General features: G+C 44.2%; 1 protein-coding gene across 1 annotated transcript; it reads left to right on the forward strand.

The window, feature by feature from the left end:
- The first annotated feature begins 2,191 nt into the window (after positions 1-2,191).
- On the forward strand, positions 2,192-24,669 carry LOC135555717 (caveolae-associated protein 1-like). The gene is made up of 2 exons (XM_064988399.1): positions 2,192-3,024; positions 21,146-24,669. Exons 1-2 carry the CDS (start codon positions 2,515-2,517, stop codon positions 22,028-22,030), a joined length of 1,395 nt encoding a protein of 464 aa, XP_064844471.1. The 5' UTR covers positions 2,192-2,514; the 3' UTR covers positions 22,031-24,669.
- The last annotated feature ends 375 nt before the right edge of the window (positions 24,670-25,044 follow it).

The raw sequence follows: 25,044 nt of genomic DNA on the forward strand, positions 1-25,044 counted from the left end.
CAAAAATCATGTAAACCCTATCATTGCACACAGTGAGTCCATGCAACTTATGTCACTTGTTAAGCACATTTGTTTCTCCTGAACTTATTCAGGCTTGCCATAACAAAGGGGTTGAATACTTATTGTCTCAAGACATCTTTCATTCATTTCTAAAAATGTCTAAAAACCTAATCCTACATTATACGGTATTGTGTGTAGGCCAGGGACAACAAAAAAATCTAAATGTATTACATTTTAAATTCAGGCTGTAACACAACAAAATGTGGAAAAAGACAATTGGTGTGAATACTTTCTGAAAGCACTGTATCTGACCATGAAGCAGAGGTTTGGGGCAAACGGAGCCATATATTTATTCTAAATATATAGCACTTGGGGCAACTATACCAACACCTAGTAGTGTCTGTGATTGTGATGTGGCCCTCAATTGAATACGTGCACTTAGAAGTCTAGATACTGACGTATTTCCTTTTCTCTTTGAACAGCTTGTTGCTAGTGTGTGTAGATGGGCCTGTCCTGTGTGAGTAAGTTGGTCTCCGGTGTGCCCATACATGTGAGATTACTGGCCTGCCTAATTGTGACTGGTCCAAAAATTTACCACAAACCCTGTAATGACGAAAATGTATATTTGGAAACAGGAATGGCCATAAATGTAATGTTGAGTGACTGACTAGCATTGACCTGACAAGAATGTGTTAGCTTACTGTCATTGGAATTGATTCCTGAAAAATGACAGTGTGCAACTTCACAACGTGGAGGGCCCATGAAGACAATATGCCCTCTGCTGGAGATCTAAACAACAGTGTAAATCACCATACTTTTCATCCTCCCTATGCAAGACATGTAGGATCCCAAGAAAAGAGTCCACATTGCTTACAAATAGATTTCTATAAGGAGACGATATTAAGGTGGGGTCTGTCTACCACCGCCTAAACATAAATAACACTTGGACAAATATGGCGGATAAAAGTCTGTGTGTGTGCGTGTACTGCTATATTAAATTTAAAAATTAATCCATGTTTTTTTAATAAAAAAATGTACCTTCTAGTTTCTCTCCCTATTCTCTTTCTCATTTACATTTTTGTCATTTACAGGTTGGAGTCAAACAAGGAAATGGTTCCAATTGTTTTTCCACCATTAATTTTTCCCATAGGGGATTTTTAGAAATAATTCAAATTAGGTTTGTGTCTCGTGTAGGCTTACCTTGGCGTGACGTTTTGATGTAAACCGTGTAAATCTCTCTAGGACAAGGTGACTTTTATCAATAAATACCCCCTCAAAAATGAAATACTAATTAGCTGCTAATGTGGCTCTCATAAAGAACTACAAATGCCATGATGATCTGGACGAGACTGCCGAATCAATGCAAAGGTTAAACAAAAAATACTATCTAAGTTTAACAATGAATAAATTGGCAAAATGTATTTAAATTGACAATTCTGTGAACTGTCTTGTCCAAGTTTTAAATTGACACAATACCTGTTAGCAAAGGTGTCAGCTAAAGATGACATGCAGGATCTTGCAGCGATTTGTAGTCTTGCATGTCTACTTTGATACTAATTAGCATTTTCAAATCTGAGAGTAAATAGAATATATTGATAAATTCACCTTGTCCGAGAGAGATTTATATGGCTATCAAAACATCACGCCAGGGTAAGCCTACACGAAGCACATCTCTTATTTTAAATGTTTTTAAAATTCCCTATTGGAAAAATGTATGGTGGGAAAAACGACTGGAACCTTTGCCCTGTTTGACCGCTAGATTTTATGGGTATTATGACACCTCCACTGTTGGGCTCTATTCCCAGTTATAGAACATGTTTAGCCAAAACTCTATTCTGACTCAACCATGTGGTATGATATTTGAAATTACAGATTTGATTAAATGAATTATGCAAGTGACTGGAGTTTACAACCTTGCACTTAATCTGTGCCAGTTTGTGCCATTTTGTGCATGTTTGGCTCTTTCCCCTGCCTCCCCTCTGGCAGTCCCTACCCCCTCGGGGCGGGGTCTGCCAGGCTCTGCCCAACCACTAGGGGTGGAGACAAGGGCTTGGGGTTTTTATACCCTCAGGCTGGGCAGGGGATGGGGTGGAGCCCCAGGAGCAGGGGGGTGGGTGGGGTGGACTGGGGGCCGGCTGTAGGAAAGGAAAGGTTTGACTGGGTGGTATCATAGGGAGTCCTGTCATTTGAGTCAGGACACACATGCCTCAGCAGTGAGAGGCTCCACTCCCGTTGGTTGGCCAGCATCCCAGGGCAGACGCAAAGACCGAGAAAGACTGAGACGACTGAGAATAAGAGAAAAAGGAGGAGAAGAAATAAAGCAAGAAGACAAGTAGACTTGAAATTGGGAAGAGGAAAAACGCCAAGGAAGTGGAAGTGTCCCTTCATAGAAAGGAAAAGTATTTGGATTAGAATTTTGGTCAGGGTGGCCCCTCAAAGTTTGTTCTCCCGGTAGTGTATTTTTATCCTGAGTGAGCGTGAGAGCTGAGCGGTGTGTGTTTGGACTTGACAGCCATGGCGGATCCAGCAGGCTTGCAGAAGGGGCGAGTGGCTCTGACCGAGGTGTCTGACGACGACGAGGAGGTGTCCCTGGTAGCCGCAGCGGTCCAGCCCGCCACCGACAGCGATGAAGACGACCTTTCAGAAGATGTGGACCTGGTGCTGGCCACGGGCTCGGGCACCAAGAGTGAGGCGCAGGTCAACGGGGTCATGGTGCTGACTCTGCTAGACAAGATCATCGGGGTGGTTGACCAGATCCAGCAGACCCAGAACGGGCTGGAGACCAGACAGCAGGACATGGAGAAGTCTGTTTCTTGCATCCAGGGAGAGCTGGCCAAGCTGTCCAAGAGCCACACTGGCACGGCCAACACCGTCAACAAGATGCTGGACAAGGTGCGCAAGGTCAGCGTCAACGTGAAGACGGTCCGCACCAACCTGGAGAAGCAGGCAGGCCAGATCAAGAAGCTGGAGAGCAACGAGAACGAGCTGCTCAAGAGACGACACTTCAAGGTTCTCATCTACCAGGTGAGAGTGGGAAACAGAGGGGTGTGTATTCATACCAACAGGCTCCGAGGCCAGGCGGAATACAGGTGTGCTATCTTTTTTTGACCAGTTTGCTACAGCAGGAAAATAATGCTGCTGGAACAGGAAATGTTCATTAATATATGGATTATAATTCATAGACATGTTTGTAGGGGTTGATACATTTTTAGTTAGGATAAATCAAGTCTGCCATTTTTTAAGTGGAAATTACAAACTTAAAAAAAATCTTGAACACAATTTTACATTTTCTGCTGCGCAGGAAAATTCTCTGCAGTAACAGAGTGGAAAAATGAAGGTAGCATATATGTAGTTTAGTAATGCTTATCCATGAAAGTTATTAGAAAGTGTTAGCAGTGTATCAGTGTTTGAGTGGATCAAAAGATGGATACACAGCCTTTTGTGTATGGTAGATTGTAACAGTGGGGTGTCGTAGGCTGCTTCAGATGTGAGGTGGAGAAAGCTTGTACAAGACCACTAGATTCCACCACAGGGTTGGGTGAATTCTCCATAATGCATGGGAAAATCATGAGCCGGTGCGAAATACACTCTGAACTTTATTATAACGTTACAGCAACTGTTTTAACATTCTCTCACCAGAGTGAGTGACTTCACTCAAGGAGGAGTTTACCCTAAACTGGTACTGCTCTAGCTGGTATACTTGGCCAAAGCTATTCGGCCTCAGGCTTTCCATGACCGGTGAGGTATTTAGACCAGTGAGGTATTTAGACCAGTGAGGTATTTAGACCAGTGTTTCTTAGCTCCGAGCCTTGAGGAAATGCAGTCGTACACATTTCTGCTGTAGGTCCAGACAAAAACACCTGATTCAACTCATTAGAGAGCTTGATGATTAGTTGACAAGTTGATTCAGGTGTGCTTGTCCGGGGCAACAATACAAATGTGTTAGGAGGAACTCGGGGACTGGAGTAGAGAAACACTGATACAGGAGAGGAAGCTCTTGCTTGAGAGCCGAATGCTGATGCGATGGTGTAATTTATAATTTTAGATGTGTGTGTAACTTATACTTTCTACTAAAACATAATGTCAAAGATTTCAACATTGGAGTTACGTGCATATATCCCAACTTAGTATTCAGCCCTTTCTGAAAAACTCCAAACACTGTCTACCAACAGGAAATGATATTGCACAGATTGGCTATGCATGTCAAGTGTGTTAGTTAGTAGTGATACTCATCTTAGTCCCACTGGACACATACTGTTTGAATCAACATTGTTTCCACATAATTTCAATGAAATTACGTTGAACCAACGTGGAATACATGTTGAATTGACGTCTGCCCAGTGCGGTAGTTTGTATGAATAATGACACATGGAGTGAGTTCATTGACCTTTCCCAGACCACAGTGTCTCATGGTTGACCAATGCGACTAATGCTATATAAAGCCAGACCTGTGGGACCAAATCAGAAGATGACACCATAAACACAGTAGTACCGCTGGTCCACATGTGATTAAACCAACGCCCTACCTATGACGACTGACTGTGACAGATAGTTGAAAGCCTCAACACAGTGTAAGATGAAGATGTCATTTTAGTCTTGAAGCGGTGCCATGCTGCCTATTCATCATGGCCTAACTGGCTGGAAAACACACAATAACTCTGTGTGAATATAGAACTGTGGAAAGAGTCAACTCTACTCTACTATAAGTAGCTGTAGCCTACAACTATATGCTCCTCGCAGGGCTAACCAAGCTGCTTTCAAAGCGTTTATTTTAATTCATTTGTATTTTTGTACTCACTTTCTGCATTACCATTGATTTCCAGAGTTATAATTGATTTGTTTACAGTATGCGCTTGGGGTTATTTAGCTTCGCTTTACCTGAGCGTATACAGTGAGTGAAGATACAGTACATATTTTGTTTCATGCTCAATATAAACTTGAGTATGCCCTGGTATGCATTCCTACGTTCCCCCCTCACATGTATGGCTGTCTCTTTGTATTGCCCTCTCCATAGCAACCAGCGGGGGTACTTTTCCCCTGTGTCTCAATACAGAGTAGCCTAATTACAGATTGCCAGGCTGTATACCTCCCAGTCACACCACTCCAGTGTACATACATAAAGTCCTAGTCAAGCAGAGGGATTCCGTTATGATGAGTGAGGGAAAGGGAAGGGAGAGAGTGTGAATGAGTGGCAGAGAGTTGAGTCTGAACAGCCCCTCTCTCTGTGGCAGCCTGCTACTCCATGGGCTGGTGTTTTTTTAGCCTTGCGTGCTGCAATGTCTGTCTAATGGCTTGCAGCTGGCAGCCTCATGGCAGGGCGAGACTTTTGGTAGCTTGCAACCTGGCAGGGGGCAAGTTCAGTGATGTCTTGTCTCCTATTCAGACCTGGCTACAAATACCTGTGTGCCTTTGAGTATTTGATATTTAAAATACTTTTTCTGTGTATTTGAGGATTTTCCGATAAACAGCCCAAAACAAGTACTTTTATTTTAGTATTTTAATGGTTATTTGTAAAAACCAAATAGTCTGCCAAATTGTATTTGACATCGTTTTCAAATACTTATTTCAAATACTATTTTCAAATACCTGTGTTAAATACATGGGAGTGTTTTTGAGTAAGTGTTTTTGAGTATTTCAAATACTTTCAAAGTATATTTCCAAATGCATTAAAATATTAAACTACTTGTCTTTTCAAAGAAAATATATCTGAATACTTACTTTGAATGCATGTGAAAGTAATTGAGATATTTTAAATTGTATTTGAACTCAATTCTGCTCTTATTAGCTGGCATGATGGCAGTACAGTATATCAACCAGAGGAGAAGAAAGCAGAGGAAGGATCTATTTGGAAAATACATTTTATCTAATGCCTAAATGATATATTTTGTCTTTTAATCTTTAGAAATGCCTATAGATGAGGTCAGTATAATGCCTTATAAAACATTGACATATTTGGGAAGAGTGATTACCAAAGACCGCATTGGCTTGCGGTCTTATTGTCAGATCCCTGTCCTGGAATGTCTACTGTGGCACTAGGTTACATTATTGGCATTTAGCAGGAACCCAATCGGAGACGGCCGGTCTTAATAAATTACCTCAGTAAAGGAGGGTCCCCCTGCTGTTTGACACGCTGCTCCTATCGCCCAGTCCTGGATTCTGTCTGAGGCTTTCTGACTTCTTTTACAGTCTGTGTGCGTGCGAGCAACCCGAAGTGAAAAGTATTACAACACTTTTTGGTTTCTCTGTTTACTGATGCCTTGTCATTTCATGGATGGAGCTGAAAATTCCTGTCACATTTAGTTCATCATCCTCTCCATCACCTGTGCTTTGCCATTCAAAACAACTAACTAATACTTACTGTTGAACTGTTACTGTGTTAACCTTGACTCCCATATTACCCAATGAAATTTGACCCCTATGTTACTGAATGTACTTTCAGAATGGTGAATGCCACTGCTGTTACTGTCTGAACTGTCAACTGTGACTCCACTCCACACCACTGTAACTGTCTGAACTGTGACTCTACCAGTAGTCAGTCGTATGAACTGTGGCCTTCATGTTGCCGTAGTCCTACACGGTTCAGTCCCAGCTCTATTTATTGCCAGCAACTGCATGGTGTCGGGTTAAAGGATATTGGAGGAGCTCGGCCAGAGAGTGACAGCATGGTGAATCAACACTGGCTCTGAGTCAGGTTTCACTCCTTCCCACTGTCTCTGTGGCAAACACTCTCAGCTCGTTGGTGTGTGTGTGTGTGTGTGTGTGTTTGGGTGACATAGGTCAAGCAGGAAAGATTCCCATCCTCTATTCGAGGACCCTGAGTCCTGTGAGCACTGCGGAGTGCTTACGAGAAAAGGTCTGAAACGTGCTTGTATCTCAATAGCCCCTCTTTGTCTTCGAGCCAACAGTGATAGCTGAGGCTCAGCTCTCCGCAACTAAGCCCAGTTGGGTCGAGGTCATGGTGGATAGCCTTGACTCCCTTCCCTCACTGTCTGACGACGTAGTGTTGGGGGAGGGTGAGTTAGGGGATGATGAGGATGACGATGGGATTAATCTCACGGAGATCCTCGAGGCGGGATAGCCTAGTGGTTAGATCAAATCAAATTTATTTATATAGCCCTTCGTATATCAGCTGATATCTCAAAGTGCTGTACAGAAACCCAGCCTAAAACCCCAAACAGCAAGCAATGCAGGTGTAGAAGCACGGTGGTTAGGAAAAACCCTAGAAAGGCCAAAACCTAGGAAGAAACCTAGAGAGGAACCAGGCTATGTGGGTTGGCCAGTCCTCTTCTGGCTGTGCCGGGTGGAGATTATAACAGAACATGGCCAAGATGTTCAAATGTTCATAAATGACCAGCATGGTCGAATAATAATAAGGCAGAACAGTTGAAACTGGAGCAGCAGCACGGCCAGGTGGACTGGGGACAGCAAGGAGTCATCATGTCAGGTAGTCCTGGGGCATGGTCCTAGGGCTCAGGTCCTCCAAGAGAGAGAAAGAGAGAGAGAAGGAGAGAATTAGAGAACGTACACTTAGATTCACACAGGACACCGAATTGGACAGAAGTACTCCAGATATAACAAACTGACCCCAGCCCCCCGACACATAAACTACTGCAGCATAAATACTGGAGGCTGAGACAGGAGGGGTCAGGAGACACTGTGGCCCCATCCGAAGACACCCCCGGACAGGGCCAAACAGGAAGGATATAACCCCACCCACTTTGCCAAAGCACAGCCCCCACACCACTAGAGGGATATCTTCAACCACCAACCCAAGGGGGGGGCGCCAACCCAGACAGGATGACCACATCAGTGAATCAACCCACTCAGGTGACGCACCCCTTCCAGGGACGGCATGAGAGAGCCCCAGTAAGCCAGTGACTCAGCCCCTGTAATAGGGTTAGAGGCAGAGAATCCCAGTGGAAAGAGGGGAACCGGCCAGGCAGAGACAGCAAGGGCGGTTCGTTGCTCCAGAGCCTTTCCGTTCACCTTCCCACTCCTGGGCCAGACTACACTCAATCATATGACCCACTGAAGAGATGAGTCTTCAGTAAAGACTTAAAGGTTGAGACCGAGTTTGCGTCTCTGACATGGGTAGGCAGACCGTTCCATAAAAATGGAGCTCTATAGGAGAAAGCCCTGCCTCCAGCTGTTTGCTTAGAAATTCTAGGAACAATTAGGAGGCCTGCGTCTTGTGACCGTAGCATATGTGTAGATATGTACGGCAGGACCAAATCAGAGATAGGTAGGAGCAAGCCCATGTAATGCTTTGTAGGTTAGCAGTAAAACCTTGAAATCAGCCCTTGCTTTGACAGGAAGCCAGTGTAGAGAGGCTAGCACTGGAGTAATATGATCAAATTTTTTGGTTCTCGTCAGGATTCTAGCAGCCGTATTTAGCACTAACTGAAGTTTATTTAGTGCTTTATCCGGGTAGCCGGAAAGTAGAGCATTGCAGTAGTCTAACCTAGAAGTGACAAAAGCATGGATGAATTTTTCTGCATCATTTTTGGACAAAGTTTCTGATTTTTGCAATGTTACGTAGATGGAAAAAAGCTGTCCTTGAAATGGTCTTGATATGTTCTTCAAAAGAGAGATCAGGGTCCAGAGTAACGCCGAGGTCCTTCACAGTTTTATTTGAGACGACTGTACAACCATTAAGATTAATTGTCAGATTCAACAGAAGATCTCTTTGTTTCTTGGGACCTAGAACAAGCATCTCTGTTTTGTCCGAGTTTAAAAGTAGAAAGTTTGCAGCCATCCACTTCCTTATGTCTGAAACACATGCTTCTAGCAAGGGCAATTTTGGGGCTTCACCATGTTTCATTGAAATGTACAGCTGTGTGTCATCCCCAAGAGGTAAAATATATAGTGAAAACTATAGTGGTCCTAAAACGGAACCTTGAGGAACACCAAAATTTACAGTTGATTTGTCAGAGGACAAACCATTCACAGAGACAAACTGATATCTTTCCGACAGATAAGATCTAAACCAGGCCAGAACTTGTCCATGTAGACCAATTTGGAGCGTTGGACTAGTAACCGGAAGGTTGCAAGTTCAAATCCCCGAGCTGACAAGGTACAAAATCTGTCATTGTGCCCCTGAACAGGCAGTTAACCCACTGTTCCTAGGCCGTCATTGAAAATAAGAATTTGTTCTTAACTGACTTGCCTGGTTAAATAAAGGTAAAATAAAAAAATACACACTCGCAAGAGTGTGAGGAAGATAATTATGCTTGAGAATAACCAGACAGTGGGAGACTGGTCTCTCACCACATTTTCCACTCTACCTGTCTGTCCCCAACAGACACATTTGATAGGTACTTTCGAGAGAGTAGGCGGTCCTAGCAAACCCCACATATGATACATCTCATGTCCATCATCAGAGAACTGGGGTTACGCAAATAACCTTACGTTTTCAACTGCTGATAGTGTCAAGTGTCAAGTCAAGTGTTCCATTTTCTGTCCGTGCATGTTCCGTGATTTGCCTGTGTGAGTTTGTGCTGGCGTCAACCACAGCTGTTCTTCTCTCGTGTGAGTACACTCTGAGAATAGTCACATCCTTTCATATTACTAGCATCAGGGAAACATACTGACAGGTATGCTTTATAATTAAACCTGGATCGACAGAAGAACACACAATCCACACACACAATCTCTCTCTCTCTCTCTCTTTCTCTCCTCCTCCTCTACTCCTCCCCTCCTCCAGGGATGCTTCAGAGGTGTCTGTGGACCAAGGCCTTCCGCCCATCTGATCATTGCATTGAGGGTGTAGCATGGACTGTCAGTCCACTCATTCATCTGTTATTGAAGACTCAAGATCACCATACTTTGTGAGGATATGTGTGTCTATGATGGATGAGTCTCTTCAGCATCCCTGTACTGCTCTAGCACGGAGTCAAGGGACAGTGACAGTCCTGTATCACAGGAGACATCCAGCTTCTCAGTTACAGCTTGTCTCCCCCAGTCTCTGTCCCCAACCCCAGCCAAACATGGCAACACTTCAGAACCAATTACCTCAAGCTTGTGACCCCTCTACGGTCTAGTCGGGGACTAACCTGTCCTCCAAAGACTCACTGTGATCACTGTGGGAGTACCGGGGAGGGGTGTGATGATAACGCACAGTAGGGTGGAGAGAGAGGGGAATGGAGAGGTAGACAGCAGACCAAGTTGGCACTGATTCATCCCCTTGGAATCTCCCACCTCCCCTCACTCTGTCTCTCACTCCCCTCCGGGTCAACCTCTCCTGTCATCCATACTCCTACACCCCCCCGGGTTCCTGAGCTTGTGGAGAGATGTCTGGCAGGCTCTACATTTCACTGTTGCGTGTCAGCTCTTCTGTAGAACACTGGCCGAGAGATTCAATACTCATTGTGCGTTTGCGTGTGTGAAACGTTAGTTGACTGCCCCTCTCCCGCACTGTTCACATTTCTGAATGACACACTGACATGGCGTTATGTTCTATGTTGACTGCAAATTCAGGTGTATTATATCAGTTTTGGTAAGCCGTTCATGTACAGTTTATTTGAAGTGTTCCCCTTCATGCCCTTTCACCTTAATTACACTCACTTTATTGTTATTTTTGTTCTAAGATGTCTGCCCGAGTATTCAGGGGATCCTAAATGTTGTATGGACAGAACAGAAGGAAGACCACAGCCTTAATATGCCAGGAAAAAGGGGGAGCCCTCGTTTTGACAAGGAGATCCTACATTCTTGTATGTTTGCGTCAAATAAAATGTTCCTCTTCTTTCCTCCGGTGTGGGTTTTCCTTGAACATCCTGAGTTCACTCCAAACCACAGGCTCTCTCTGTTGGCTCTCCCTCCCATCATCACCATCTTTATCATGGCCCAGGATCAGACTGGAACAGCCTGGGGCCAGCTAGCTACATGGACTGTATCTATTGGCAAAGTGTAGCAGTCTGTGTTCCTCTAATGATTATCTCCCTCTTCTCTCATATCTGTTCTGGCTTTAGGAAGAGTTCAGCCATGAGCACTGAGCTGTCATTCATTTTGTTTTTCTTTCCTTTTTATACTTGGGAAATATCAAAAAGCGCTGCGATAGGTCACAGTATCATTCCCTGGCTTGAAAGGATTCTCTCTGCCTTTGATCTAACTTGTGTAAAAGGATTGTGTATTATTTGAACAATGTGGTTCCACTCTTGACAAAAGGAGTGTATGCCTTCCCTTGTTAAGGTTCTTCGTGCTTTGTCCTGTAACTTAATGTTTCAAAATCACAGAATAGTTATTTTCTATTCTCTATTTTCTATTCTATTTTCTATTCTCTTGTCACAGTATTCATAGAGTTTATGTCCTAAAGAATGCAATGTATGCCTGATTTCAAATCAACCCCTGGCCCCTAACACAAGACACGGATATAGAAACAGATATACCAGACATGACTGGATAGGTTCAATCATTTAGCCCCACCTAATAACTCAGAGAGCTTGGTAGAGTTTCCGCCATATTGCTTACACAGTTCCGTCAGATCTAGGAGGGCTTTGCCATGGTCTGGTCTGGTGGTAGTGCAGCGTGCCGCTAAAACCTGACTACATATGCCCCCCAGCGGTGGTGGTTCTATCCACCTCTCTTCTGTCTTTCTCTACACCTCCCTCTACCATTAGAGTCCCCAACTAGATTCTGAGTGGATGATCTGGGGGACGGAACATAATTATAATCATTTGTAGACTGCAAATTGACAGAATGAAGCCCAAACAGATGGGCCACCTGTTGAAGACCCCTGCTCCACCCTATCACACCCAGTGGTAAAAGCTATCCTCCTTCTAATCATTTCTTTACAAAGATCAATGGGTTCATGAAGGTTGACAGATCTGTCTCATAGCTAGTATCTGGGTGTCATGGCTGTGTGAAGGCTTGATAAGGGATTGGCTCATAGACAGTGTTACTCTTGCGTACAGGGTTTTATATCACTGCCAGTGGGATATGTGCAGCAGAAAGAGGACCCCTGCTATTCCTGAGGCTGAAGGCCAGTGGCCCTCAGTCACTGCCAACCTGAACACAGTATAACACAGTATATACACAGTATATACACAGTATATAACCACTGTAGTGTGTGTCTCTTTGTCCATGCCTATTTATATATTAGCAGTAGACTTTACAGCTGGAGCACATGCAGCATTGTTAACAATGTGCATGGTTCACGCTGGGCTCATTTTGATGCTGTTGGGGGTGAGAGGTGGGGTCCTGTTGGGAAACAGCATCACTTGTTGTTGTGTCGTCTGACTCGCAGACCCACAAGACTTTCCTGCTGCTGCCCATTAGCTCATTCAGCTCTCATCCTGTCAATGAGTACATGTGTGTGTACTTGTGAGCGAGTGTATGGGTCAAAGCCTTTACTCTTGCACTTGAGGACCAAATTAAGGGGATCAGATGAAGTCACTGTGAGCTGCACTTATTAAGATATACAAACATGAACTACTCGTATGACCCCGACGTCTACACTGGGCTCAACCACCCACTGCCCTCTTGGCTTACAGGCCTCGCTCCCACAACAGAAGACATGATTTGCCAGGCAAGCTAAAGGTCAGGGCACCTGTCCATCTGCTACTCAACGTTCCTGGGTTGGTCAACAGATATTTTGTTCCAATTCCAGTCAACAGAATTGTGGGAGCTGAGGCAACCACTGAAAACATGTTACTTACTGTACGTTGTGGCCTACGCTCTAGCCGTGACTTCAAAGGCCACTGCCAAGATCGTAATAACTCAGAAACCGTGTAAAAGAAAATCTGCTCTGGTGCTTTGATTATAAATACTCTTGCAACGATGTGGAATGGAATGGCGGAGGTTCCTGTTTCATAGAGTGAGACTTGATTTAGCCACCGGCAGCAGCACAGGTGGTGTGTGTGTGTGTGTGTGTGTGTGATGTGCCTCCGTCTTTCTGTATCTCTGTGTGTGCACACCTGTGTCTTTGTGCTTGTGTGCGGCTATTCAGATGTCAACATCAAAACACAGTGCATAACATATGTGTATTCGGAGAGTGTGTCCTGCAGTTCCAGGTGCAGCTGTGTTAGCTGGTGACATGTGCCTGCTGCTCGGACTGTGTGTTCCTGGCACTGGCCTGTGAGTTATATCCTGTCACTGAGATCTAGGCAGGGCACTGGGTGGGTTATGGCCACTCATAACTCTGATGATTAAACTAGCAGACTGCACACAGAGGGCATTAGACTGATCAAGCTTTTAAAATGGTTTCTTATTAAGGAGCCTTCGTGGGTGGATGGAGGGTTTGATACTGGCTTTAGTTGTTATTACTCTTCCTATATTTCACCCTTATTAAGACACGCCACTGCCTAGAACTACTTAACACCTCTCTCTCTGAGAGGGAAGACATTTAAGTGCAGGTAATAGAACTAATGCCTCGCACACAGGTATGTTGATGTCAACTATGAGATAGGAACTTCAGCAGTAGAGATTCTGACAACTCTGGCATATCTCATAATAGGACATTAATCAGTCGTCTCGGTGGCATAACCTTCCACCAGAGGTGGACGAGGGGAAGGAGAACACATTGGATTGTGTTGGTCCCAATAAACTCCAGGGATAGCCTGATAGTGTAAACCAAAACAGAGGCTGCCGCACACCTGACGAGCAGACAAAGGCTGAGAACAAAAGCTCTTCCTCGAATGTCAAACTTTTCCCATTAAAACATCCCCCTCCCTTCCCCAAGGATGTGCCCTTTAGATAAAGCAGAATCAGTTACGCAGTGGAGACAGTTAGAACACAAGGCAGACTGACATGACGCAGGATTAATGGCTTGATGTGTGTCTTATGTTATTAGGCAGGAACGATGGCTCCATGAATCATTACTACAGCCCGATGCGATCTGATACAGACTTTATATCTAAACTGTCAACCTGGCGTTTAATGTTAGACGCTGGGAGCAGATCTCAGTACAGACATTACAGAATCACTACGTTAGGGAGTCAGACGTGCCAGTCCTACAGAGAAACGTGTGGAAAGGCAAAGGTTCCATGATGGCTGGTGATGCCATGTTGACAGTGGTTGTAGTTGTAGGGATTCCAGTGGCTGTAGTCATGGAGAGAGGTTGAGGGGATTGGCTGAGCCTTGGAAAGGGATATATCCCCGCCAGACTCCTGTGTGGTGAGGTCATACATCGCTCTGAAAGAAACCCCAAGGAACTCCCTTCCGGTGTCAAACAAGATGTACCATTACACCACAATTGTGCCCAAATAGAATACAGGGAACTTTTTCAACCTGGCTGTCTGGAATTCAGTTTGGAAAGGGAGAGGTCCTGGTGGCAAAGGTGTAGAGTGTATTTCCACTGCTTCATTTCATGTGAAGCCATCACAGTTGGGCTATGTTACATTGTTTGCCATAGTGGGATGGTGAGATCAGAGAGGAGCAAAACGTGTCGTGGGTCATTGCACATAATTCCCTTTGTACTCCTCAACTGCATCATGATGGTGGTCATGAGGATTCCCCAGGATGCTCGAGGTAGACGGAACGAGAACCTGATCTCTGTGCCTTGCCTGCGTCTAATTGAACTAAAATAGTGAGCTGGGATGCATAGACTACCCCACTCCCTTCTGTAACAGCTTCTTGTAAATAACGATTCTCATTATAGTCGTGTGTTAAATGTGTTGAGCCCCAAAATACTATACCTATAGCAGGCTTAAGCAACGGAAATGTACAGTAGCCTGTAGTACATCAGCTGCTAGCACCATGTTTATAACTGCCAGGGGCCCTCCACCCTCTGCTCCTATCGTAGAAGGGGCCCAGATGGGTCATTGTGAAAGCTGAAGGCACAGCTGCATACTGCAGACTGGGGCTAGACAGGATCAGACAGCTGCCAGGGTGACTCACGAGGCATGCCTCTCATCTCTGCCCCAGGAGGAATGGGGGAGGGAGGTCACGGGCATCTGATTAAGATGGTAGTAGAGGTAATTTATAACAGATGTAGGATCTTAATTTGATTGCGCTTTTGTTACTGAGAATTTTCCTGCACAGCATGAAATGCAAACTTGTAGTATATTCAAGGCTTAAAAAGGATTGTAATTTTAATTTTAAAATGTCAGACTTGATATTCCCTATTGGAAAATGTATCAACCCCTACAAAAAAATGTAAATTCATTATAATCCATATAATTCACATTTACTGTTGCTGAAGGATTATTTTCCTGCTGTAGTGAAGTGGCTCATATTAAGATCCTACATCTGTAGGTAGATGTCCATTGCCTAGTAAAACCCAAGTAGCACTTCTTACCTCACTAGGCTTCACCTCTTGTTCTTGTGAAATATCTGATGCATGTGGGAGAGTACCAGAGTAAAGGGTTGGCATCAATCCTAATGTCATCCAAACATGTCCTCATCTACATTCCCAAAACTTTTGTTGTGAAAACCTTCAGTTCCAACCAAAAGGGCATGGACGGTAATTTACAAAACAATTTGGTCTGTGACATTCCTTATCTACAACAATTATCAAATCCACATGACATTTTTGATAGGTCATGAAAGACAGACAGACATTAATATTAGGTTTATTTAATTGACGTTATAAAATGCTGATGTCATAGGACTGTGACTGATATCAAAGGAGAGAGAGTCTGAGAGTGTGGCTTTGTGTTGCAGAAAAGGGGATGGCCCTGGGCTGGCTAGGAGACGAAAGAGTGTCCTTATAGCCATAGCTGCTGTAGTTTTTAGCTGTGGTTTGAACAACTGTTTGCTCTGTTGTCGTCCATGGCAACTAGTGTGTGCTTAATAATGATCCGCAGTGCCTATGAGTCAGAGGCAGAACACTCAAACTCAGAGAAAAATAACCAAACTAGAAAGCCTTTTAAGGTTTTAATAGTAAAATGCTGCATTCAGGTGCCAAAACAGGATAGGCTTCATGTAGCATCGATGGGAACTGCAAGACATTAAATGTTAAGAGGCCTGTTTACCACTGTACCTTCAACTTTCCTTCTTCTCTCTCTCTCTCTCTCTCTCATAAGTACACACACACTCTCTCTCATTCTCTCTCTCTCTCACACACACACTCTCTCTCATTCTCTCTCTCTCTCTCTCTCTCTCTCTCACACACTGTCTCTCTCTGTCTCTGTTATTTCTTTCTCAGTCAGTAGAATGCATGACTTGTTTACTGTGTTCTCTGGGCCTCAGGCTGGTTTGTGTGTTTTCAGAATAACTCCTAGGGAGTGTTTCCCTCAGAGAGACGAGTCGTGAGCAATAGACAGATGTCGACTTGCCTGGACTCAGCACCCTGCATAGGATACACTGTCATAGCCAACACACACTGTACACAAACACACACAGTATTGCACATAGAGATTTACAGACACTCTTGTTCCACATACACACAAACATGTGTGTGCCACACGCATGCACACACACACACACACACACAGTGTAACCAGTGCTAAATCTCCATCTGCCAGCTTTTCCATGAGCTGTAATTCAGGCCCCCCCCCAGGCCACTCTCCCTTTCGAGCCGAGCAAAGAAAGAGACATTAACAAACAGAGCTCCCTCTTTCTTTCTGTGAAGACTCACACACACTCAACCAACCACATTCTCCACAGGCACTCCTTCAAGCATATTAGCATTCACACTCACATGTAGACCAGACTTTTCCACGGCTAGAGTGGGAGGAGAGAGGAGGGTAACACAGGGACACTCAAGGAGTTTCCATTTCCGTCCTCTCTCTTTCCCTCCGTCCGTTCCCTCTCTCTCTCTCATTAATCACACACAGGGAGAGTTACTGATGGCTGCGAAGACGTGCATTTCCTTTCCTACATGATTTTAATCAAGCTGCGTCGGGGCACCACCTCGACACAGGAGATGGCGATGCCCTCAATGATGTAGCGTCCTACGTTTGAATGACATCCCCAGAATGCCCGGCTGAGCAGTTTTTCCATTGCCTGCAGCCTCTTCCTGTTCCAGACTTCACAGCTCCTGATTGTTATTCTGCAGTGAGGCTCTGAGTGAAGGTTCTGAGAGTCAACAGGGTCTGACTCTGGAAGAACCAAAGGCTGGTTGGGGGAAAGAGCTTTTTAATGGGGCCTAGTCTAGACATAGTGGCTGGCATCAGAGAACTCTGCCCTCTCAATTTGTTCTCTCAGTTTCTATGTGGCATTGTACCGAGGTGGGCGTGGCACCCATCTTATTACATCACCCCAATGGAATCAGTGGTAGGCCAGGCCAACATGCTGCTTAGGGGTAATGTACTGTTTAGCTATAGCAAGACTGTTGATATTAGTATGATGATGACAGTTATGTTCTGAATCTGATCTGTCCCATAGAACACCGTACCGTAGCGTTTTAGCACAGTAGTTTCCTCCGATGGTGTCGCTGGGGTGTCATCATCCTCCATAGTCGTTTATCAGGCTAATCTTCACACCCCACCTGGGGCGATATTCCACAATGGTGGTTGCCGTGGTGACATGCTCCTGTGTTTATCTGTTGCCCTGTTGAGGACTGGGAGGAGAGGCTAGGAGGGGAGGGGGCAGAATGTTACAGTGGCTAGTAGCCAGGGAATGGTGGATGGAATCCGGAGAGAGGGAAAGGCGAGCCCGAAATAAACACACACACTGCAAGCAGAGTAGGACACAGCACCAGATAAGGAAGCGATGGTCATTTTATGATAGGTTCCACTAGTACCATTGTGAACGTCAGACCAGCACAAGGGTTAATAAGGGGAAGGGTGTGGTATTGGTTAATGCTGATGCAAAAATACAGTATATGAAACATATGAACATACTATCTGCCTGGCAGTGATGAGGTATGATGTTCAGTATGCCAGAATAAACCAATGTACGGAATTCAAAATCACAATTTGTCTTAGAACATATGTTGCAGGCTTGAACATCACATTATCCTGTTTAACAGTGCACGCTGCTCCAGTCAAGTACTTTTTAAAATGTATTTCATCATTGCAAAAAACACTCACATCTCCCCCGGTACAAGAGTAATGAAAGCTATCACAAAAAGCCTTGGCGTTGCATGAGGTGTGATCCCGAGCTGCTTGTTTGAACTATGATGAAGCAAATAGAAAGTGTCAAGGGATTGTTGCCTTGACGATAACAAGGGGAGAAAGGAAAGTGATACTAATTGAGGTGGAGGAGGGCTAGATGCTCTGGGAGTACACCTACACAGGAAGGAACAAATGATAAAGAACAATTTAATATGTGGTAACAGCAGGGTGGAGAGGTAGGAGAGGACAATGAGTACACCTTTCATGAGATGTTAAAGAAACATTACAAACCTGCTTTCATGTGTCACAATGATGCAAATCTCCACCTTTAACCTTTATTACTGTGACGGGTTGCCATGGCATTGTTTTTACATTGGCAGTTCCTGAACGAATTAGTTGACTAAAGCGATACAGATCTGTTCCATCACAGTGCCTCAAATTATGCCCAACTCTGTCAACAGGCCAAACCCAGCTAACGGACGGATTATCTCCCCCAGCCATCGCCTCGGGAATCAATAAGCGGTGTGATTATGCAACACATTGCAAAGTAGACAGGGAAAGGGGAATGACAGTGGAGATGAGCGTTTTATTTTTAGGCAGAGGAAGAGAAATGGAGAACACACAAAGCAAACATGGGGCCTCACAAGTGGCACAGTGGTCGAAGACACTGCATCTTAGTGCTAGCTGTGCCACTAGAGATTTTGGGTTCGAATCCTGGCTCTGTCGCAGCTGGCCGCGACCAGGAGACCCATGGAGCGGTGCACAATTGGCCCAGCGTCGTCCAGGTTAGAGGAGGGGTTGGCCGGCAGGGATGTCCTTGTCCTATCGCGCCCTAGTGACTCCTGTGGCTGGCCGGGCGCAGTGCACACTGACACGGTTGCCATGGTTGCTGTGTACTGTGTTTCCTCCGACACATTGGTGCAGCTTCCGGGTAAAGTGGGCATTGTGTCAAGAAGCAACGCGGGCGGCTTGGCTGGGATGTGTTTCGGAGGACGCACGACTCTCAACCTTCGCCTCTCCGTACGGTAGTTGCAGCAATGAGATAAGACTGTAATTACCAATTGGATACCACGAAATTGGGGTAAAAAAAAACTTCGAAGTAAAACAAAAAACAACCCTCAGATAACACAGACTCAGTTGTGATTGTTTCACTCCCTGATTACAAGCCGACCTATCCCCATTCCCCACAATGCTCTCAATGTGAGATCACACACACATGGCAGGGGAGAGAGGAAGGTGACTCAGTTCAGACAATCAGGACTGGGCCAGTTTCCCAACATTTTATCTGGACAGTGTGTACAGAGACAGAGAGAGTGTCGAGAGAGACAGGGTTAAAGAGTTTAGAGAGAGAGAGAAAGAGCGATAAGAGAAGCAAGAGACACTTGAAGAGATAAGTGATACTATAGAATTTTACAGAATGAGTGAAAGTCAAATGTAAATACAATCTTATAAGTCACACAGTAATACGAGGAATAACATAAAATACACAAGAATGGAGCTATATAGATGGAGTACCAGTACCAGATCAACAAGATAATTGAGGTAGATATGTACATGAATGCAGGGTAAAGTGACTAGGCATCAGGATAGATAATAATAAGAGTAAATTAAAGAACAGAGTAGCAGCAGCATATGTTGAGTGTAAAAGGGTGTGAGTGTAGTGTAGTGTAGTGTGTGAGTGTACATATAGTCTTATGAGTGTGCATAGAGTCAGTGGAAAGTGTTAAGTGTGATGTGTGACGTGAGCAGTGCTATGATGGGACAGGGCGGGGCAGTGACAACAAAGACATGGCTATCTCTATGGGATGCAGGGTCAGAGGGGTATGCTAGGATTAGCATAGGGCATTAGGAGGGATAACATGCTCTGCATATTCCTGGTCTCCCTCAGTGGATATTCAGCAATACAGCATTTCTCTAACGTTGTGAGAGAAAAAAATCACTGAGATGCTGAGTGAGTGGCAGCTGTCAGAGAAGCATAGGTGTGAAGGGATGTTTTGGACAGATGGGTTGTGTGTGAGTATTTGTGAATGTCAGTGTGAAGTACTGGTTTTAGGAACAGACAATGCCTTATCTGATGTGGCGTCCCTTTACAGGCTGCTAGAACTTTCTTGTCCCCTAGATGGAGTGCAAGACTGTATGATCCAGTCCATTGGAAATACTGAGAACATTTGCATCTCTCTTTCTCTCTAATAGGCTTTACAGTCTTAGTGAGTGTAAGGATGGATACCTACAACCTTTCAAATGTCACTGGTAGTCCTACCTCTAACAAGTCATCTTAGTAATTATATTACATAACCTAACCCTTTGGTGTGGTTATCACACAACCGGCAGGGAAACACATAACTAGACATTTGACTCAACCATTAAACTTATTTTTCCACAACCCATTGCTGACGAAGTGTGACTTTCAATCTGACTAAAGTCTCTCACTCTCAAATGTTACATCAGTCACAGTCTGCAGGTTCACATACAAACAGAGGTTTCAGGCAGACTTTATTTAAAGTATTGTAGTCATTCATTCTAGGGTACATATGGAAGGTTTGTGCTATTAGCTGGACAGTATTTCATTGTCTGTGCTGATTTTGGAGTCTTGGTCAGTTTGTATTGTATGACCACTAGATGGGGCTGGCCACCAGTAGCAATCATGTTTCATATATTTATTTTATGCGACTGATAAATATAAAGTTACATATCTGAGGCAAGCCATGAATATGAATAATTTATCACACACATAAATGTCAAATTTCATTTCCATCTCAGAGCCCACATTCATGTGAATTGGTATTAATTCATTTTCTCTGCCTCGGGCTTTAACGTGACACTTCAATATAATCTCTATAATCATGCAGTCAATTTGAAAATGTGTGTATATATATATATTGGACAAATCCCATTCTGTGAACACATTGTTCCCTATGAATGAACACATTAGGATGGGAACAGCTTATCTCCCTCAGAGCACTGATATATAATGAGGTAGATTTAATATTGTCTTTGCAAACTCGTGCTTGAAAACAAATAAAATATAAAATGGTAAAACAGAGTTAAGAAATATGTAAAACTGTCCTAGTCTATCAGCTGGCTGCAAAACAGGATCTGCTGCGTTTTTTTTACCCTAACTGGAGCCTTAAACATAAACGTTCATACTTATCTTGTATGTTGACTCTTCCTGTTGTCTAACCTCATCCACTCTCTCCTTTGTGTCTTCACAGGATGAGAATAAGGCCGCTAAAGCCTCTCTAAAGTCATCCAAGGTGGCAGAGAATGTAGCTGAGGGCTGCTCTGTGGAAGGGGGTCTGGAGCAGATCCCTGAAGAGGGGGGCGAGGCAGCGCTCACTGGCCTCAACTCAGACGAGGAGGTGGAGATCGAGGAGATCATCGAAGAGTCCCGGGCGGAGAAGATAAAACGCTCCAGCAAGGCGCGCGTGGACAACATCAAGAAGGCCTTCTCCAAAGAGCAGAGGGAGAAGAGAGCGCAGAAGACCAAGGACAACCTGGAAAAGACCAAGCAGAAGACCAGGGATAACCTGGAGAAGACCAGGCAGAAGACCCACGACAAGCTGGAGAAGACCAGGCAGAAGACCCACGACAAGCTAGAGAAGACTAAGCATAGCCTGGAGAAGAAGATGGGCAAGCTGGGCAACAAGATGACCCCCAACATGGAGCGGAAGGAGAAGCTAAAGGGCTCCAAGGAGATGTTGAAGAAGTCTCTGACCCCCGACCACACCGTCTACGCCCGCTCCAAGACCACCGTGTACCGCGTGCCGCCCTTCACCTTCCACGTGAAGAAGTTCCGTGATGGAGACGTGGAAGTGGTGCACACAGAGGGCACAGAGATGGTGGAGGTGGCCGAGAATGAGGCCCTGCAGGCGGGAGAGGGAGATGTGGAGGTGGAGGAGCTGGTAAGAGTAGTAGACACCCCAGAGATGGCTGCTGTCCTGGAGTTGGATGAAGAGGAGGAGGAGCTGGTGAGAGTAGACACCCCAGAGATGGCAGCTTTCCTGGAGGTGGCTGAGGACCAGGTGGCAGAGCATCTGATCAGGCTGGAGAGTAAGCTCCCTGTGGTGAAGACAAGCATGAAGACAACCAGCAAATAACTCTGTCTACAGGGCCCAGCAGGATTGGAAGAATGATATGATAGAGGGATGAGGAGAGTAAAGAAGAGGAGAGAAACATATTACATTTGGATGACAGTGACACAGCATGCATGATAAGGACTGTCGGGACAGTGTTCACAATCTATTCATCTTATAATAAAAATAATAATAACATAATATGCCATTTAGCAGACGCTTTTATCCAAAGCGACTTACAGTCATACGTGCCTAAATACATCTTGTTTGAGAAAAAAAAGTATTACTCACCAGGAATGACTTTCAATGTAGTATTTGCTGTTCTAGACAAGAACAACAAAACACTTTAACCAAGGCTTGCATATTTGTTTCTTCCTTACATATTTTCTTGTCTTTGTGAATGACTCTGGTTGGTCTAGTCTGGGATATTGCTTGTTGATATAATTGTGTTTTATTTTTTTGTTTTTGAAATAGAATAACCACAATGCTAATGGAATAAATAGTAGTTGCTATTGTGATTTGATGTCCAATAATTGCTAACGTAGGATATACAGTACATAACAGTGTATATGGAAATATCCCCCTGGGCACAGACGTCAATTCAACATCTATTCCACGTTGGTTCAACGTCATTTCCTTGAAATTATGTGGAAGCAAAGTTGATTCGACCAGTGTGTGCCCAGTGTTGGGATGTCTTGAGATTTTCTGATTTGATGGTTGTTGGTCATGTGATGTGCAGGTCAGAGAAATTACATTTTGACAAATGAAGTGTAAGAGCACAAACTGGAAACATCTAAAGATGGTTTCAACATGCATGGCGAGTGACACAGGGGACCCTCCTTTTCCTTGGCTGAAGAGTTTACAGATCAGTTAAACAAATGTTCACAGCCATTTTGAGCAGCCAGATTTCTACTGTATGAGTGGGCATACAAGCTCTGTCAACATGTTAAGGTTTTGAAATGATGAGAAAGATACGATAAGGATAAAGATTAAGCTAGTTTTCATTTTTCTTAGAGGAGCACTATGAAGCTTTCATTTTTGATCAACAGTGTGGCCCTAATGGTTGATTGTTTTCATTTTGGAGGACCGAGAGGGAGGGTCACGGCAAATGCAATATTTAAAAGACGAGGAAAAGACTCACTGATTGGCATAAATGGAACTATTTTTGTGAGTGTGTAACATTTCAGCCACAAATCTTGAGCCAATCAGGGAAAAACTAGTGTACCTTTAAATGATGTCATGGGGTGGATGGTTGCCAGGTGTGTAAAGTAATCCTTCTCTTTAATTATTTCAAAAGTTTTTCACGTAAAAAACAGGATCGCAACAGATCTTATTTTTTTTGTTTTGAAACAGAGAACGAGAAGGATTAGTGACGACTTGAAAGGGATCTGAATTTAGTTGCATAGTTTTGCCTTCCTTTTTTTAAAGAATGTTTTCAAGTTTCTAAGTTGTACTATATTGTGATATCTGGAAAATTGTTATCTTACTCTCAGTTTTAAGTTACCAGTGTAACCACCAAACTTCCTGGTTGTTACTAGGGCTGGTCACTGATGACAGGAGAATTACATTTTGAGCCGTCTTTTAATCAAAGGTTCCTAGTGCCGTCGTTCTGTAGAAGTTAACTTGTTTCCCTGTTTTTTTTTCTCTCACTGTGCTTACATGATAATGTTCATAAAAATACAAATAAAAAAACATTTTTAATTGTACTGACACACATTGTACAAATGTATGCATGTATGCTCACAGTGCTACAAGAATCATGCATGTACTGTACATATATGCTATAATAAGCACAGACATAACTGTGTTAACCTGCCACGTTACTGTTACTCCAGAGGCTTCTCTCCTGGAAGATGAGTCTGTCTGAGATTGACAGAGCCTTGCTTATTGAATCTATTACCATGGCCACAGCTAACGACAGGATATATCCAGAACTTCCACTGGACTGCATTGGGTGCTGTAATTGTGGGGAGACAAAGGAGAGAATCTTGTAGGAACCCCTCCAGCACATGTCAATGTGCCAGGTGACAGTTAAATGAAAGTCTCTAGTGACATACAGAAATGTAAGTGCTATCCAATTTTGTTTGTGCCGGCGGCAAATTACAAGGGATTGTGAATGGCACGGCAGTGTTACAAAGGTGAACAAATAAAATACATGTCTGTTCCTGGACCTCAGTCTCTGTCTATTTGAATTACTTGTCAGCTTGTTTGTGCCTGTGTGGTTTGGCAAGGGTCTGATATAGGGAGACAATGGTGATTAGAATAGATTATTTGAGTTTGACGTGAAGTAAGACCAGTAAATGCAATACAAGCTAAAAGCTGTTGTCTCGTGTTCTTTCTCTACCTACAAGACATGCCTCTGGAAAACAAAGTAGTGAGACTATGTACAGAAGGACTGAAAGCACACGTAGAAAAGCTCCAGAAGGCTTTTCTACGTGTCTCCATAGCTCTCTGTGTCTGACCGACCTTGATGAAAGGGCCGGGGTAGGGGGGGAGGTCTCTGTGGAACACCATTAGGATAATCAATGAGGCAGGAATCTGATTAAGGAGAGTGCTTCCTCTGAGGAGAGTGAGACGGGACACAGAGAGAGGACGTGTGTGTGTGTGTGTGTGTGTGTGTGTGTGTGTGTGTGTGTGTGTGTGTGTGTGTGTGTGTGTGTGTGTGTGTGTGTGTGTGTGTGTGTGTGTGTGTGTGTGCGCGTGTGATAGCGACAGAGTGGGGGGGGGGGGCAGGGTGATCACGTGGAGGGAAAGGTCAGTGTAGAGAGAAGGAGAGATGATGCAGTCAAAAAGCAACCTAAGTTATTCCTCAAAAAATCTGTAGGTCTTTGTGCAGTTCAGTTTATTTTGTGTTTACTTAATGTCAGTTGAAATGGATTCTCATTACATAAATGCCAAGGCCAATACTGAACACACAGATACATTAAAGATTGACTAAGTTTTTGTCAAACACGAGCTAAGTTTACCTCCATCTCTAAACACCCCTCATCTCCCCCAATTAACCAGGAGATTTATAGCATTTCCTGCCTTCTTCGGGA

This window comes from Oncorhynchus masou, chromosome 15 (genome assembly GCF_036934945.1).
Source record: "Oncorhynchus masou masou isolate Uvic2021 chromosome 15, UVic_Omas_1.1, whole genome shotgun sequence".
Taxonomy (NCBI): Eukaryota; Metazoa; Chordata; class Actinopteri; order Salmoniformes; family Salmonidae; genus Oncorhynchus; species Oncorhynchus masou.

Excerpts from the sequence above, each read along its gene's own strand:
- LOC135555717 (XM_064988399.1), top strand. The coding sequence starts at position 2,515 with ATGGCGGATCCAGCAGGCTTGCAGAAGGGGCGAGTGGCTCTGACCGAG. Across the intron at positions 3,025-21,145 it reads TCAAGGTTCTCATCTACCAG|GATGAGAATAAGGCCGCTAA; the intron begins GTGAGAGTGGGA and ends GTGTCTTCACAG.